Source organism: Miscanthus floridulus, chromosome 8 (genome assembly GCF_019320115.1).
Source record: "Miscanthus floridulus cultivar M001 chromosome 8, ASM1932011v1, whole genome shotgun sequence".
In the NCBI taxonomy this organism is placed as follows: domain Eukaryota; kingdom Viridiplantae; phylum Streptophyta; class Magnoliopsida; order Poales; family Poaceae; genus Miscanthus; species Miscanthus floridulus.
The window spans coordinates 205,362,065-205,378,651 of NC_089587.1; the positions used below are offsets into that span (position 1 = coordinate 205,362,065).

General features: G+C 45.1%; 1 protein-coding gene across 1 annotated transcript; it reads left to right on the forward strand.

Annotated features, from left to right (window-relative positions):
• The first annotated feature begins 14,150 nt into the window (after positions 1-14,150).
• LOC136474678 (uncharacterized) lies at positions 14,151-16,299 on the forward strand. Its single transcript, XM_066472242.1, has one exon. It carries the CDS (start codon positions 14,275-14,277, stop codon positions 14,941-14,943), a length of 669 nt encoding a protein of 222 aa, XP_066328339.1. The 5' UTR covers positions 14,151-14,274; the 3' UTR covers positions 14,944-16,299.
• Positions 16,300-16,587: the final 288 nt, after the last annotated feature.

The following is a 16,587-nucleotide window of genomic DNA, read 5'->3' on the forward strand; positions in this document are numbered from 1 at the left end:
TTTGTTCTAAGAACCGAAAGCAATTAACATTAAACTCTAAACCTAGGGTTTCCAATGTTATGCACAACAATGAACCCATAACATAACAACATGCGTTGCGGTTACCAAGGTATAATACAAATATAAAAAAAATTGCATAAAACCCTAAGTAATGATGATTCTTAGGTTCAAAAATCTGATTAATATATACTGAATCGATGAGAAAAAAACTAGGAGGGGAGCAAGGATACCTTGCTCTCAAAGATCTACGAATCAAATCAAAGTTTCCAAAGTCCAATATGCCGATTTGTGAGGTAGGGCGAAGTAGGGGGAGAAAAAACTCACAAGAGACGAGAAAGAAGAGGAAGAAGGCTCAGACAGGAAGGTTGGGGCCAGGGTTAAAACACCACCTCAGTGCCATAGATCATGGCGCCAAGCTCGGCGCTAGGAACTACGGTGCCGAGATCGATGCTAGGATCTGTGGCGCTGAGCTAGGTGCTAGGGTTACTGGCGTCGAGCTAGGCACCAGGGTTACTAGCACCGAGCAGCCTGCCATGTCACTACCACGTCTACTTCGAGCCCAAGAGCTCGGTGCTAGCAACGACGGCGCCGAGCTAAGGGTCCAAATTTTGAAATATTACCTCTAGGGGCATATTTGTGAATTTTTTTCAAAAAATAGGCTAAAAAATTTAGGTCCCTGGTAGCGGTGTCCCTGTGCTGCCGTGTGTGTTGGCAAAACATACTTCGAGTTCAACTCATTTACACATACGAGGGGAGCAAACGTAGTCTCTGTTGAGAGGATCTTCCCTAAATCCCTTTTGGTCTTTTAGGGCTCATAGATTTGGAGTCATTCTTGCCCAGAATGATTCCAGGTGAAGTCTGGTGTATAGAAATTAAATAAGTGTTTCTGACCATAACAGTTCCTGTACGTGAATCCCCAGGAACCGAACATGCCCTTAGCAAGATAAGAAAAAACCTCTCTCTAACGACTCTTAATCCATCATTCTAATCTTTTAGAACTTGGGAAGTCACTGATGTAGACTAGGCCTGATCTTTTGATAGGTATGATAGCTTCGATTGGTGGAGACTCGATATTCATGATCTAGGCTTTGAACCAAGACTGATTTGGACCCCCACAACCATTACACCACTGCTCTGTTGGTTATCAACCACTCAAACGTGATTGACCTCGTTGAGAAGGCTTTCCTACAAGCGAATCGAGAACACAAGCAAGAACGAGATGAACGTAATATGAAATTGCAAATAAATATAAGGCTTATAATAACGAGAAGGAGTTTAAGTCTTTATTCGAAAGGATTAATCACCACAGGCGAACAAGATCAAGAACAGGGGCCTTGGTTCACAGCAAGCAGCCTTGGCGGCACAGTTGCAGCAAAATAATGTCTATTTCATGAGGAAATTAAGAACTAAACAAAATCCAAACCCTAAGGAGAGCGACGGCTGCTATTTATAGAGTCTTGGGCGTCACCCCCCTAGACGTGCCCCCTAATGGGCCTGAACACAATACACGGTCCAACGGACCAAAAGACGGTTTCGCAACACCCGAGCAGATTTTGGATGCTGAATTGTTTCGATGATTTCCAATGATTCTGAAGGTCTTTTGACATGAAACCACTTGGATTGGCTTCCTTATCAAATTAGCTTTCCAACCATATGTGGATCATCAAAAACAGAGTCCAGATGCGTCCTGGGTGACTAGTTTAAGGCAGACTGGTCCTAGAACCCAAGATGGGCTTGAACTTCAGTTGGACTGGGCTTCCACCATAAAAAAGATGAATTGGACGCCCATGGTGGACCTCGTCCTCTCCTTGGCTTGTATGCGATGAAGTAGTGATGTCCTCATCATCCTCCCTTTCTTGAATTGAAGTCATCCTCGACTGAAGTAGATCATCTCCTCCATTGGATGACAGCAACGATGGTTCTAGAAGAAGACGTTCATCTTGGCGCCCCATCCTTCGCAAAGTGGCTACTATGGTGAAAGGTCCTTGTGTGGTTTTGGTAATTGAGTGACAACCTAGGCGGACTAATTATGTTTATGTGAGATACATAGGTGATTAGTTCATAGGTACATATGTGTGAGCAGCATATGCCATGAACGTGAAAATGGCTTGGAGATATTGCAAAGCTCACACATGTGATGATGAAGGAGCTCATTGCACATAAGACATGACATTGAGTCATGTGATCAAGGTGGAGAAGATTGAGACAAGACTTGGCTTGATGGACCGGTTGCAAGCGTAAAGGGCAAGTCGGAGGCTTTGGAGCGATGGACCGCATGGCGGTGAAGCTTGAGCAAGACTTGGCGCCGATACACGAAGGCAATGGTGAAAAGCAAGTGAAGTCAAGATCGATGAACCAATATGATCACGTGATGATATGAAGTGGATCATATCATTGTTAATCATGTTGGTGCATGTGTTGCATCGACATTGGAGGAGATGGAATGGAATGCATAAGGCAAAGGTATAACCTAAGGCATTTCATTTCACTGGTCATAGGTGTGTAGAGAAGTTTGTGACCAGGTTTAGGATAGATGGTCATACTATCAAGAGGGGCAAACTTGTTTGTATATCGGTCATCTAGTACCACTCGAGTAATCTAACTTTGCATTGTCACTAGGATTGAGTGGTGTGGCAAGTTGAGTGGCTAATCCTTTGAAAAATGATTGTGAAAATGCTAACACACATACACATGGTGGTGTACACTTGGTGGTGTTTGTACATTTACAAAGGAGATGAAGTTGGAGTTGATGTGGATCAACTCGGCGATGTAACGGAGGTGAGAATGGTTCGGAACTCCACCAGCGGAGTGTCCGCCCGTAGAGTGCGGACAGTCCGACGGTGCCACCGATGCCCTATTCCAAAAAGATAGGGTCTCATAGAGTGAACCAGACACTAGTAACGTAGTGAACAGACGCTGGGTTCCATCGTCCGGTCAGTAGTGGCAATCAGCGGGCAGGCGTCAGTCTTTGACCGAATGCTGGCGCTGGAAGTGACCGGACGCTGACAGGGTGCATCTGGTCAAGGTGACGTGTGATGACGCAGGCAGAGCAGTGTTGCTGGAGGTGACCGGACGTTGGTGCTGCATCTGATCGCGACCGACCGAACGTGTCCGGTCATGTCTGGTACCTTACTGGAAATGACCGGACGCTGGGTTGCTGCGTCCGGTCAGTTCAAGCTGCTACGTTTGGTCGTTAGATGACCATTGAGATCGGATGAACAACGTTTAAAGAAGGGGACACGTGGCGTGCATCGCATGACCGGAGCATCCGGTCATCATGACTTTTGCCCAGTGAAGAGGTAACAACTCTATTTGTTTGTGGGGTTATAAATAGAAACCATGGTTGGCCTTGGGCCAGCAGCTGAGCACACTAGAGCCTTGGTGGCTTGTGTAGTAGTGCTTGGGAGCCCTCCATCTCATATATACTTGATAGTGATCTTTCGATTGTGTGAGAGAGCGATTCTAGTGCAATTACATCGTGAGGTTGCATCGAGTGGCACTAGGTGATCGAGTTACAAGCTGGTGGTGTTTGTTACGCTTGGAGGTTGCCATCTCCTAGATGGCTTGGTGGTGGTCTCCGTTGAAGCCCGTAAGAAGCTTGTGCGGTGCTCTGGAGAAGAGTTTTGTGAGGGGCATTGTGCTCGCCCCGCGGGAGCCACGAAGAGCAACTCTAGTTGAGCGTGTCATTGATCTATCCTCACTTTTGGGGTAGGTTCTTGCGGTGCTAGACATGCGGGCTTAGCGGGTGATGCCAATTAGCCACTGAACCACCAAGTGAGCGGTCGACACAACGGAGACATAGCGTGTTGGCAAGCACGTGAACCTCGGGAGAAAAATCATCGTGTCAACCTTGTTCTTCCCGTTGGTTTGCATCTTCGTTACATAAGCTTGTAATTACTTTCATATACATTGTGCTTGAGTAGTTGCTCTTGTAACTAGTTAGCTTGTGTAGCTTACTAGTTACCTTCTTGCTTGTGTAGCATAGAAGTAGCTCCCTTGCTTGGCTAATTAGGTTTATGTAACCTTGTTAGTCACTTTGCTTAGTTTGTGTAGCTAAGTATTTGCGCTCTCTAATTTGGCATTGGTTGACTTGTTATTGAGCATTGCTAGTGAGCTTAGTTGGCTTTGTGCTTTTGCTTACTAGCATGTGTAGGAGCTCCCTTGTTGCTTAAAGTACTAGTGGCATAGATTTGTGTGACCTTGCTCCTAGAATTAGTTAGGTGAGCTCTATCTAGCCCGGCACCTTTGTTGCTTAATTAGTATCTTTGGAAGGTGCTAGAGAACATAGATAGAGGGGTGTAGTCTTGGCTAGACCGATAGTTCTAATTCCGCACTTATTTCGATTAGCCGATGTGATTAATTTTAGAAAGGACTATTCACCCCCATCTAGTCTGCCATCTCGACCCTACACATGGTGGCTTCCCTATTGGGAATTCATCCTCCTTCTCCTGCAAAAGGTTAGTACTAACAAGAGACATAGCACTAGGAGTAGGACCAAGTGGACATATAGGCGATGTACAAGTTAGAGCATAACATGGTTCATCATGAACAGTAAGAACATATTTTAGAGCAAATAAAACTTCTTTCATGTTACTTGAAGGTTCATTTAATGGTTTGCTAGAGTCGTTATTAAGGCCTTTATTTTTCTTTTCAGCAAGTTCCTTTTCATATTGCATAATTTTAGTAGGAGTTAAAGGAAGTAAAGCAATGGTCTTTCCTTTAATATAAAAGTATATTTATTTTGCCTACCATGATGTAGAGCATTATTATCATATTGCCAAGGGCGGCCTAACAAAAGTGAACAAGTTTGCATAGGCACAACATCAAAATCAACATAATCATGGTATGACCCGATAGAAAAATACACACGAGCAGATTGTGTTACCTTTGCCTTACCACTATTTTTGAACCACTGAACATGGTATGAATGTGGAAGAGCACGTGTAGATAAACCAAGAGTCTTGACAAGCTCAGAACTTACCAAGTTATTACTGCTCCCTCCATCAATTATAGCACGAACACAGAAATTATTGATAATGAGGAACATTTAAAATAAATTATGACATTGTAGCTTGTCTACTGGCTCAACTTGTGTACTCAAAACACGCTGAACAAGGATTGATTTGTAGTCTGCAGTGCATGCCACACTATCAATTACCTCATCAGGATCTTCAGCACTATCTACAAATTTATCTGCATAAAGATCAGTTGCAAGTGCAAATTCATTCTCTTCATCACTAGCACTAGCATACCCACCATCATCAGTAGCAATATATGCGTGTTTGCTGGGGCATTCTTTAGCAATATATCCCATGCCCTTGCAGCGATGGCACATAACTTTAGAAGAGCTGCTAGAGGAAGGTATAGCAGATCCACTGGAAGAAGGTGTGATAGGAGAACTCTTCTTTACAGGCGCTAGTGGTGTCTGCACATTAGAAAATTTACTCACCTCGATTGGACGTGAAGGAATGGATGGAGTCGCGGATGGAGTCGTGGATCGCCTAGGTTGTTGTCCCTGTACTTCCCTTTCAACTTTAATAGCATAATGATATAATTGGGAAAATCTAATCCATTCTTTATAGTCAAGAACATCCTGTATTTCACAACGCAAACCTCCAAAAAATCTAGAACACTTATCCATATCATCCTCTTGTATGTTACTATGTGCTAGACCAATTAAAAGCTTCTGATAATATTCTTCAATAGTTTTACTACCTTGATTTAAACATTGTAGTTTTAATCACAGATCACGCTGATAGTATGGAGGAACAAATCTCGATTTCATTCGTCGTTTAAGTACAGTCCAGGTTTGAGGTATTTAAGCATTAGCATTAGCATTATTGCAAATATCATTCCACCAAAAAAGAGCAAAACTAGTAAACTCACTAGTAGCAAGTCTAACTCTATATTCTTCAGGTACTTGATGGGAGCTAAATTTTTTATCTACAGCCATCTCCTAATCTAAATATGCTTCAGGATCAGCAGAACCAGAAAAATGAGGTATCTTAAACTTGGTTTTAGAGAAAGGATCATTATTACCTTGGTTGTTACCTCCCATACCATGTTGGTTAAAGTTCAATCGATTATGGTCACGTGCATCCTCAGCACATCGTTGAGCTTTGGCTTTAGCCTCCGCGTCGCCATCGTCCTCCTTAGAGAGATCGTCATCATCATCTTCAGGACGTGGTTTAGGATGTTGTTGTTCAACATCTTCAATCCTCTTGGCCCAATTGGTGATTTGTTGAAGGATCTCATTGAACTTGTCATCAAGAATGACACGAAGCTCATTCTTAGAAACACAGTCATTGAAATCTGTAGGTGCGTCCTCGTTTCCTTGGCCGCTGCCTCCGGCTGTTCCTGACATGGTTAGTAGAAAGGAAAAGACAACATAAATAGTATTATCCCTACCAACTACTTAGGTTGTGGACAAGGAAAAATAAGGCACTTAACTCTCAAGCGTCTTACCATGGTCTTACAAGTGTTCTTACCAAAGCAACAGGCGGTGCAATCAGTTGGTGATTGTGATACTGTTGTAGCTTGAGTGTAATAGTTGCAAGACGAACCTGTACTTGGTTAGAAGAAAGTGGAGCTTGGATAGGCACAATATAGTAGCAAGGAATAGCAAAATTCGCATTTGAATAGCAAAGCTGAATAAGTATCTCAAGTACTTGTCTTAATTGCTGGCCTACTCACGTTCCAAGTACCAGATGTATTAAGTGATGTGAACAACAAGAATATAATTAGGAACAAGGCAGAAATCAGCACACGCAAACACAGCTCAAATGGCGCTCTCTATGTGCTCCTCTAGATATTGTTCCACTTTTGCCCCTCTTTTTTCTATTTTTTTGGGCTGTCGTTGTTTTTTGAGAAATTTTGACTTTTTCTTTTTATTTTTTGATATTTTTTCTTCACTTAGGAGCACAAAAGAAGTAACCACAGAAAATATGAGCTTAAACAAATAAAAGACGTGGCATGTGGAATTTTCAGAAGACGTGCTCAAAATCGATAAAAACCTTATGACCACGAAAAGAGGATCTTGTGATCACTTTTTGACCAAAATAAAAATCTCCGACCTCGACAAGGTGAGAGATGGACGGATCCGAAATTTTTTCTAACCGATTTTGATATATGGAACGTCGAAATCCGAGTTCGTATGCGAAAACTAGACCAGTTTTACGAACACAATCTGAATTAGAGGACAAAACGGGAATGCGCGCAAAATTGGTCACGGCAGTAAGGATTTGATGGAAACAGTGAAAATAAGTGTAACAAAAAAAGATGGTGTGAACTAGGATTTGATGAATACACATGAATCATAGCAAGACTTGAAGGTGTTCACGGATTATGATAAAAACAAAGGAAAAAAAACATAAACCAGACTCAAAAATGAACTAAAACCAGCAACCAGAACTTGACCTAGGGCACAAACTCAACAACGCGAAATAGAGATGAAATTGCACGGCACAATGAGGCTATAGGACAGGAAATATGTGGCGGTGTATATTTTTTTTGCTTTTTGTAGACTATAGGTAATGCAAAAACCGTAACAATCTAGAGGGGAAACAAAGTTATACCTAACAGGCAACAAGGTCTCTGATACCACTTGATGTAGACTAGGCCCGATTTTTCGATAGGTATGATAGCGTCGATTGGTGGAGACTCGATGTTCATGATCTAGGCTTCAAACCAAGACTGATTCGGACCCTCGCAACCATTACACCACTGCTCTGTTGGTTATCAACCACACGAACGCGATTGACCTCACCGCGAAGGCTTTCCTGCAAGCGAATCGAGAACACAAGCAAGAACGAGATGAACACAATCTGAAATTACAAATAAATATGAGGCTTATAATAATGAGAAGATGTTCAAGTCTTTATTCGAAAGGACTAATCACCACAGGCGAACAAGATCAAGAACTGGGGCCCTGGTTCACAGCAAGCAGCCTTGGCGGCACAGTTGCAGCAAAACAATGTCTGTTTTACGAGGAAATCAAGAACTAAACAAAATCCAAACTCTAAGGAGAGCGATGGCTACTATTTATAGAGTCTTGGGCGTCACCCCCCTAGACGCGCCCTGTAACAGAACCAACCAATTATACGAGATTAAGTAAGGAAATCTTCTGCCGAAGCAGATAATTTAGCAAACTTAAGCCTATATAACCCGGTAGTCCATGAAACCACGAAGAATTTCAAACCAATCGACATACAAACCAAGATCGTACAAGTTTAGCAATTATCGTCACATGTTACATAAAGTTCGCAATGACAGTTGGATACATCAGAGTTTAGAACATAAAGTTATTACAACCCAAGTTCAAACTGAAATAGCGGAAGCAAATAGTTTTAAAGCCACACACACTTTTAGTTCAGATACAGTGCCAGTAGGTAGTCATCTCCAACAAAAGCATCAGATGAGAGATACGGAGTGACCGTTGCCCTTGGTCCTAGTTGTCACCCATCACTGGGTACAGACAGTTAATGCAATAACCGTAGTATATTTGACCATCTGCAATAACAATGGGAACAACGCCCTGAGTACGAGAAGGTACTCAACTAGACTTACCCATCTTAAACCAAAATAAAGCAACACCAAGGATTATGCAAGGCTTTCTTTAATGGTCTAGCTGACTGGTTTGCGAAAAACATAAGCTATCATGAAGAAGCCATTTTAAGTACTTTGCATCATCTTTATTATGACCTATCCATCTAGGTAAGCACCTATACTATAGCAATCACTTGATTAACCAATAACATCTAGTTACCAACTTAGATTTAGCATATCCCATACCATCCAGATAACCATCAGTGTTCCATCATAATTACTACGATGCTATAGCTCGAGTTAAGTGCTCACTATCTAGGAGCGATGGTGATTCGAATCGATTCCTAACCAGCTGGTGATTTATTCCTCACACAAACCACACTCACCGATCAAGTGAGCTATAGATCACCAATGACACTTTTTAAGTAGCCGCAGGATAACAATCATGGACCGCACTACCCAGGGACCGCTCGACTGCCAGGACGCACCTTGGGCTCACTCTTCGTGTCCCCGTCATACCCCCTTCAGCACCAGTCTACCAATCCGAGTTTATCCCGGCTCGAATAGTGTCACTAGCTTCACGGTCGAAAGGTACTTTATTCGGCCAGCTAAATGTGAGGCATGCGTTCAACGTGACAAGAGGGACAAGCAACGATCGGTCCTTAATCGACACAGACAGAAGACTAACAGCACCCTAGAACCCTGTCTGGTTGCTTCCAACTTTTCCGTCCGATCTCCAATTATCCATCACGTATGGTTAATTTCAGGATACCATTCTTTTCATAGCTAAATTCTTCCAGTAACCACCAATAAATGTAGGTGACCGGAAATCACCGATCGCTACTGGTCTAAGCAAGGCTAAGCAGTTATTCGATCCCAACCTAACAGGGCAAAAAGGTAATAGGGTAGGCAAGGATAGTAATAAATGCATCAACGGTTTCAATCAAATCCTATAACTTAATGCAATAATATATAAACTCATATATAGAAAGAATTGCTTTAAAGTAGGAGACTTAGAATGCTCCGGGGCTTGCCTCATTTGAACAAATTAGGTTGATGATCCATGCACTCAGGCAAGTCCTCTCCTTGCTCCTCTTCCTCTAGCACCTCTTGTGCCTAGATTTCTTATGGATCTGTCCCGGTCTGCTCTTCCTGAACTGCTACTAGCAACTCCTCCTACAATCCTGTATGATGCAGATGTATAAGTGCTCATACATAGGTGCAACGGAGAGATGACATGTAATGATCATGATGCATGGAATGTAGATGAACATGTTTAACTTTATTGGATAGAGTAGAAGTAAAGCTCTTCTACAAGGTAGCCAATATCATCCAAGAATATGTACTACTATACTACTACGACAACCACTATACTAACATGTCAAGTCACCACAGCAAGCTAAGATGCTTCAAAGATACACCAAAGCAAACATCATTAACTAAACATGCATTAAAGAAGATTATTTTATTTCATTTTAAACTAGGGCTACAACAGCAACATATATTTCTGGTGCTCATAAAAATCTAAGAAAATTACAATAGTAGAGTACTACTCAAAGTAGACTACCATAAAATTTTTATGGCATTTGGATAAGTAAAATAGCCTACACAAAAATGACAAGCTATGGCATAAATATGAGCATGAAAATACTTTGTATTATGAAAAGTATCAAACAACAGATTTAATATTTTTCCTATGTTCTACACAGTAAACAATCACTACACAAAAAATTATCATACACATGTTTTATACAATTTTTGCTCTCTTATTAAAATAACAAAAATCATCAATTAAAGGCACTTGAACTACACATCAATATTTCTCTACAGAACATGCATGACATATATTTTTTCTACAAAGTACATCACTAAAGGAGATTAACAAAACTGGAACCATATTTTTTTTTATAATTATTCTATTTACTAGATATTTCTAAGAAATTGGCATTTATTCAATTTAAATAAAGCTACATAGAAAAGTATTACAAATTTGACATGCAACATTTTTATATTATAGATCTACTTCTAAGAAACACAACAAAATTGGTCTCACTTGATTTAGAGCTAAAATGAGCAAACTAAGGATTTTTGAAGACTTTATAACATTTTCTAGAAATCGTTTTCTTTTAAAACGAAAATCCAGCCGACCCTATTTGCTAGATGCACCCGGATCTACACCCAAAACTGCTCTAGAGAGACAGACAGGCGGGACCCAGCGAGTCAATTGACCCCATCGGTCAGTCAAACCCGAGCAGGGCTCACGGTTGACCGGCGAGACCTCGCTGTCGACGACGAGGTCACCACCATCGTGACCACCGTGCCAAGGCGGACACGGCAGTGCAACAGGCATGGCTAGAGGTGCATGGAGGCGACCTCGTTGGCGTGCATGGCAGCACGGTGGCTTGGCTCTCCGGCGGGAGCGCGTCTCCGACCATGGGGTGGCGTGGGGAGTGGCGTGGGAGCTCCACTGAGCTCGGGCAGTGCTCGTGCACGAGAAAAGAGAGCGAGAAGGAGGACGGAGGGGCAAGGTCCATGGAGCGGAGCATTTCGGCGAGGAGGAGCTCACTCCGGTGAGCGATTCATGGCTGGTGAAGGCTTACCAAGGCGGACCGAGGTGAGCACGGGGTGCGCGAGGTGGAGGCGACGCTGCTGGCGAGATGGAGCGGTCGACGATGAGCTGGGGTGGCTGGGCGAGCCAACTCCGGCGAGGGAGCGTGGCAGAGCTACGCAGCTACGGCTGCTACTGCATTATAGGCGCGCGAGAGACAATGAGGGTTGGAGTGCGGCGCCAGGGTGCGGCTGGTCGGGCCTTGAAGGCAGCGCGGCCGGTAGGGACGGGGCAGGCCGGTGGTGCCACGCGGCGAGCTCGCCGGCGCATGGCCGCCACGCGGCTCGCATGCCCTGGCGCGGTCGGAGCGCGGGTGCGAGCGAGCGGACGGCGGGCGCGGAGGCAGGCCGGGCCGGCTTTGGCCGTGGGCCGAGAAGCGAGGGCGCGGCCCATTAAGGTGAAAAATGTGATTTTCCTTTTTATTTTCTTCCCCAAATTCATTCAAATGAATTTTTAAACCTTTTCAAAGTAATTTCAAAAGTTGGACCCAAAATAAAAGTTGCTCAGAAAAATGTACTCTACAACTTTGCCAAAAAGAGTAAGGCCAAAATCCAATTAGATTTTGAACTATAGATTTAAACTTAATTTAAATCAAAAATCCTATTTTAGAATATTATTTTAAAAGCAAAATTTAGGAAAATTTGAATACCAACCTTGCTCCAAAATGCATGTGAAACATTTCTAAGTCATTTGTACTCCCAAACAATTATGTTAAGCATTATTACAAGCACAAACATGACCCAGGTTCATTTAAACAGTAATGCAACATACATGTTTCACGAGCATGTTTCATATGTTTCGAAGCATTGTTTCAGTTATTATTTAACATGATTATGCATGTATGATTATGATGCTTGATGATGTATTATGTTCATGATTTGCAGTGCCTAAATGCTTGCGTAACACCGGGGTGTTACACGCCCCTAATGGGCCCAAACACGATACACGGTCCAACGAATCAAAAGACGGTATCGCAGCACCCTGGCAGATTCTAGACGTTGACTTGTTTCGACGATTTCTATTAATTCTAAAGGTCTTTTGACATGAAACCACTTGGATTGTCTTCCTTATCAAATTAGTTTTCCAACCATAGGTGGATCGTCGAAAACAGAGTCCGGATGTATCCTGGGTGACTAGTTTAAGGCAGACTGGTCCTGGAACCCTAGATGGGCTCGAACTTCAGTTGGACTGGGCTTCCACCATGAAAAAGATGAATTAAACGCCCATGGTGAACCTCATCCTCTCCTTGGCTTGTATGCGACGAAGTAGTGATGTCCTGACCAGTCACCCTGTTCCGCATAAGGTTAAGCTTTCGAGTCACGTGTATCTTCTCTCTAGCGCGTGTTTGTCGGCCAATCGAAAGGTGGAAGGGCGTGAAAGGAATAAAGAGTAGGAAATGGTTCCTGATGCAAATGTATAAGATAAAAAGAATATATAAAAGTGGTTTGGATAATTTAAAAATAAGAGTGAAATACACTTGCGGCCCTTTAACTTATCGGCCTGTGCCAATCTGATCCACGAACATGCAAACGTGGAAAATAGACCCCTCAACTTGTCAAATTGTTCACCATAGGTCCATTTCCCATCCACGCGTGGCCTCCAGGCGACGTGGTAGTGCTAGCGTGGCGGACGAAATACGTGAGCCGCACGTTTCAAGGGGCCTACCACGCTCGCTTGCCGGTCGCGCAACACCCGCTCGACCACGCCGGTCGTGCCGCGCCGCTCGCCTGCCGGCACCGCGTGCACTCGACCGCGGCCCCATGCTCGCCCGCTGGCTCCATGTGCTCGCTGTCGCATGCGCTTGCTGGAGCCGCTGCGTCGCCCGCCGGTGCTACCACGCTCGCCCACCGGCACAGTGTGCGCTCCTCTGCAGCGCGACGCTCGCGTGCACTTGTCGGAGCCGCCTCGCTCGCCCGCAGGTGCCATGACGTCTCTCTCACCTTTAAAAGCCAAGCGCCGACCGCTGTCGTTCTCTTTTCCTCTTCAACTCGCCGTCGGCCACCTTGGATCCACCAGCGAAATCCATCACCATCGCTCACCCTCCGCTCAATTGCTCTCACAACTAGCTTCGCCAAATCCTTGCACATCACTTTGACCCGCTCGCGCCGTCCAATTCCGTTGGAGTCGGCTAGAAGCCTCCATCTTCCTTGCGGCCATCTGCCATCGCTGTCGAGCTTCACCTCACCGTGGCCAAACTGCTCTGGTGAGACTCTTGCCCTTCCATTTGATGCTCTAGCTTCTCCTTGATGCCGTGGTCGTGATCGGCTCCTCCGTTTTAGCTGTAGACCCTCAGAAGCGCCGGAACGCCGACGTGACGCCGGTTAATGCCGCCGTGTCCGCCATCACCGATGGCGACGCATCTCCACCTAGTCTCTGCCTCAACCGAGTAGTCAAGCGAAGTCATGGTGAGCTCCTGGTCACACCCATGCTCTTCATTTTATCGCTACCACTCTCTAGCAGTCGACGTAGCACCGTGCCGCCGTGTCGAGCGCCACCGCGACCTCCATGACCGCGGGCGAGCTCGCTCTTGGCCACAATACAACCAACCAACCCCTTGGGCGAGTCCGCGAGGTCAAGCCGAGCGTGTATATGTAGCTCCCGCAGCCGGTGAGCGCCGTGCCGCGGAGGAGCACACACGCTGCCGGTGGGCGAGCGTGACGGCACCGGCGAGCGAGCGTGGCGGCTCCGGCAAGCGCACGTGGCAGCCAGCACGCGAGCGCGCGGAGCCAGCGCCTAGCGGGCGAGCGTCGTGCCGCGGAGGAGCGCACACGGTGCTGGTGGGCGAGCGTGGCGGCACCTACGGGCCAGCGCGGCGGCTCCGGCAAGCGCATGCGGCAGCGAGCGCGCGGAGCCAGCGCCCAGCGGGCGAGCGCCGTGCCACGGAGGAGCGCACACAGTGCCGATGAGAGTGGATCATTAGAAAGTCTTGACCAATATTTATTTAGGAGTTATAAAACTTCATGTTTTTTGATTGGAAATATTGGGCAATCTTGAGACGCTCCTACGCCTTTACTCTTGACTTGGGAAACGGGAGAAAATAGTAGTACTTCTCAGAAATCCGAATCAGGCGAGCAGACGGCAGCGCCCACCGCGACGGCGCGACCTTTCCTCGTCAGGCTCCGATGGCGCTCTCGCACCTCTCCCGCCGCCTCCTGAGTCCAACGGCTGCCGCCGCCGCCGCGCATCTCCCCACCCCTAAGACATTCGCCCATGGCCGCGACCCCTTCATACTCCTGAATCCCGGCCGCCGCTTCTTCTCCGCGTCCTCAAACCCCAGCCCCAACCCCTCCTCCTCCGCGCCGTCGGAGCCCAGCCAGGGCGCCCCATCCACGCCCGTGTCGCCGGATGAGATGCGGCACCAGGAGATCGAGGGCCCCACGGTGGAGCGCGACACGTCGCCGCTGGCTGACGAGACGCGGCGGGAGCTCGACGCGCTCCGCCGCACCGTGCAGCGCCTCAGCGGCTCGCTCGCGCTCCTCGGAGGGGCGCACCTCGCGGCCGGCGCGTGGATCGCGTACGGTGCCCCTCCGCTCGGTGTCGGTTCCGCCGCGGCGGTGCAGGGCGTGGCGGCGTTCGGGTTCCCCTTCGCGGTCGCCCTGGTGCTGCGCCGCGCCATCAAGCCCATCGCCTTCTTCCAAAAGATGGAGGCCAACGCGAGGCTGCAGGTGCTCACTCTGTGCCTCCAGGCTACGAAGAACGTTAACCTCATGCTGCTGCGGACGCGGGTGATGGCCATCTCTTGCGCTCTGGGAGTGTCTGTCGCGTCAGTTGCTGCTGTGCTGATGCGATGATTTTAAGTTCAGATCTCTGCGGGAAGGATAGTTAGTTTTCAGTATCTAAGGAATAAAAATGCGCTGGTAATATTCAAGTAGACTAGGAACTATGACATTTTGGTTCTTTTGGATGTTGGATCGTGCTTGGTTTTGGTGACTGCACACGAAAGAGAGAGGGGATTACAATGTGGTTGTTTGAGACATTACTCTCCAGCTTATCGAACCAATTGTTTTTTGAAATGATTTTTTTAAAAGGAATATCGAACCAATTGGTAAAATTTAGCATCTTCCTTTTAAGTGAACCAGCTCCATGCTGATATCCTGTTTGTTAGTAACTTGGCTAATGGCTACAACCACAATTCTTTATCGCGACTTCCCTCTTGCCACTGAACTGTGTTTTGGATTCATTGGTGGTTTGGCAAGGTTGTATTATCACCTTACGCTAGAAGATTACTGTAGCTGATTCAATTGATACTGAGATCAGGATGAACTGTGTTCTCGTACCTTTGTGATTGGCAGTCTAGTTGTGTGCTCAGTTCAGAACTCTGATATGATTGGATGTGTTATTGCGTTTTCATTCCTTTATGAAGTAGACTAGGAACTATGACATTTTGGTGCTTTTGGATGTTGGATCCTGCTTAGTTTTGGTGATTGTACACGAGATTACAATGTGATTGTTTGAGATATTTCTAGTACAATGATGTTACTCTCCAGCTTATCAAACCAATTGGTAAAATTAGCATTAGCATCTTCCTTTTAAATGAACCAGCTCCATGCTGATATCCTGTTTGTTAATAACTTGGCTACAACCACATTTCTTTATTGATGCTTCCCTCTTGTCACTGAACTGTGTTTTGGATTCATTGTGATTTGGTAAGGTTGTATTATCGCCTTATGCTAGAAGAATACTGTAGCTGATTCAGTCAATATTGAGATCAGAATGAACTGTGTTTTGTTACCTTTGTGATTGGCAGTCTAGTTATGGGCTCAGTTCAGAACTCTGATATGATCGGATGTTTTCTTCAGGGTTGGCTTATGTGACATGGATTAAGTAGTTTCTTACAATTTGTCAAATAGAGTAAATTGGAAATAACAGTGTATCAAATACGATAATGGCAGCCAACTAGAGAACGACCTGTGCTTTATTGCAACAATTACCTTGATTGAAATTGTATGAAAAAATGGTTGTAATAATCTTTCAATAGTTTAACCAAATTTCTATTATCCTTTGTGATGATTGTCTAATTATCTAATTAGACACTTATAATCTACTATACTATATTTTTAGCAATGAGATCGTTGCATATTGTCCTCAACCAGTATGTATTATAAATTGTTGTGGCCTTGTGGAATCTCTTTCCCCTCTTTAATTTAATCCTGACTTCTGCAAGATTTAGAAGGAGAGGGCATGTATGGTCCTGATATGATAATCTAACATCTCATAAACATTTAGATGATGTGGAGTATCACAAATTCTTCTGCAATCAGCTTTTGTATCAATTTTAAACCAGAACTTCACTTGGATATCTTAAGACTCATCTCTATCAAAAGCTAGACCTTTTGTTGGTAGTACGGTATTCATCCACTTGCTGTATCCTCTATTCTAATTCACCTTTGTATTTATCTATGTTCAAAAGTACCATGTTTCTATCGTGCCTTGGT

Coding starts and splice junctions, on each gene's coding strand:
- LOC136474678 (XM_066472242.1), top strand. CDS start 14,275: ATGGCGCTCTCGCACCTCTCCCGCCGCCTCCTGAGTCCAACGGCTGCC.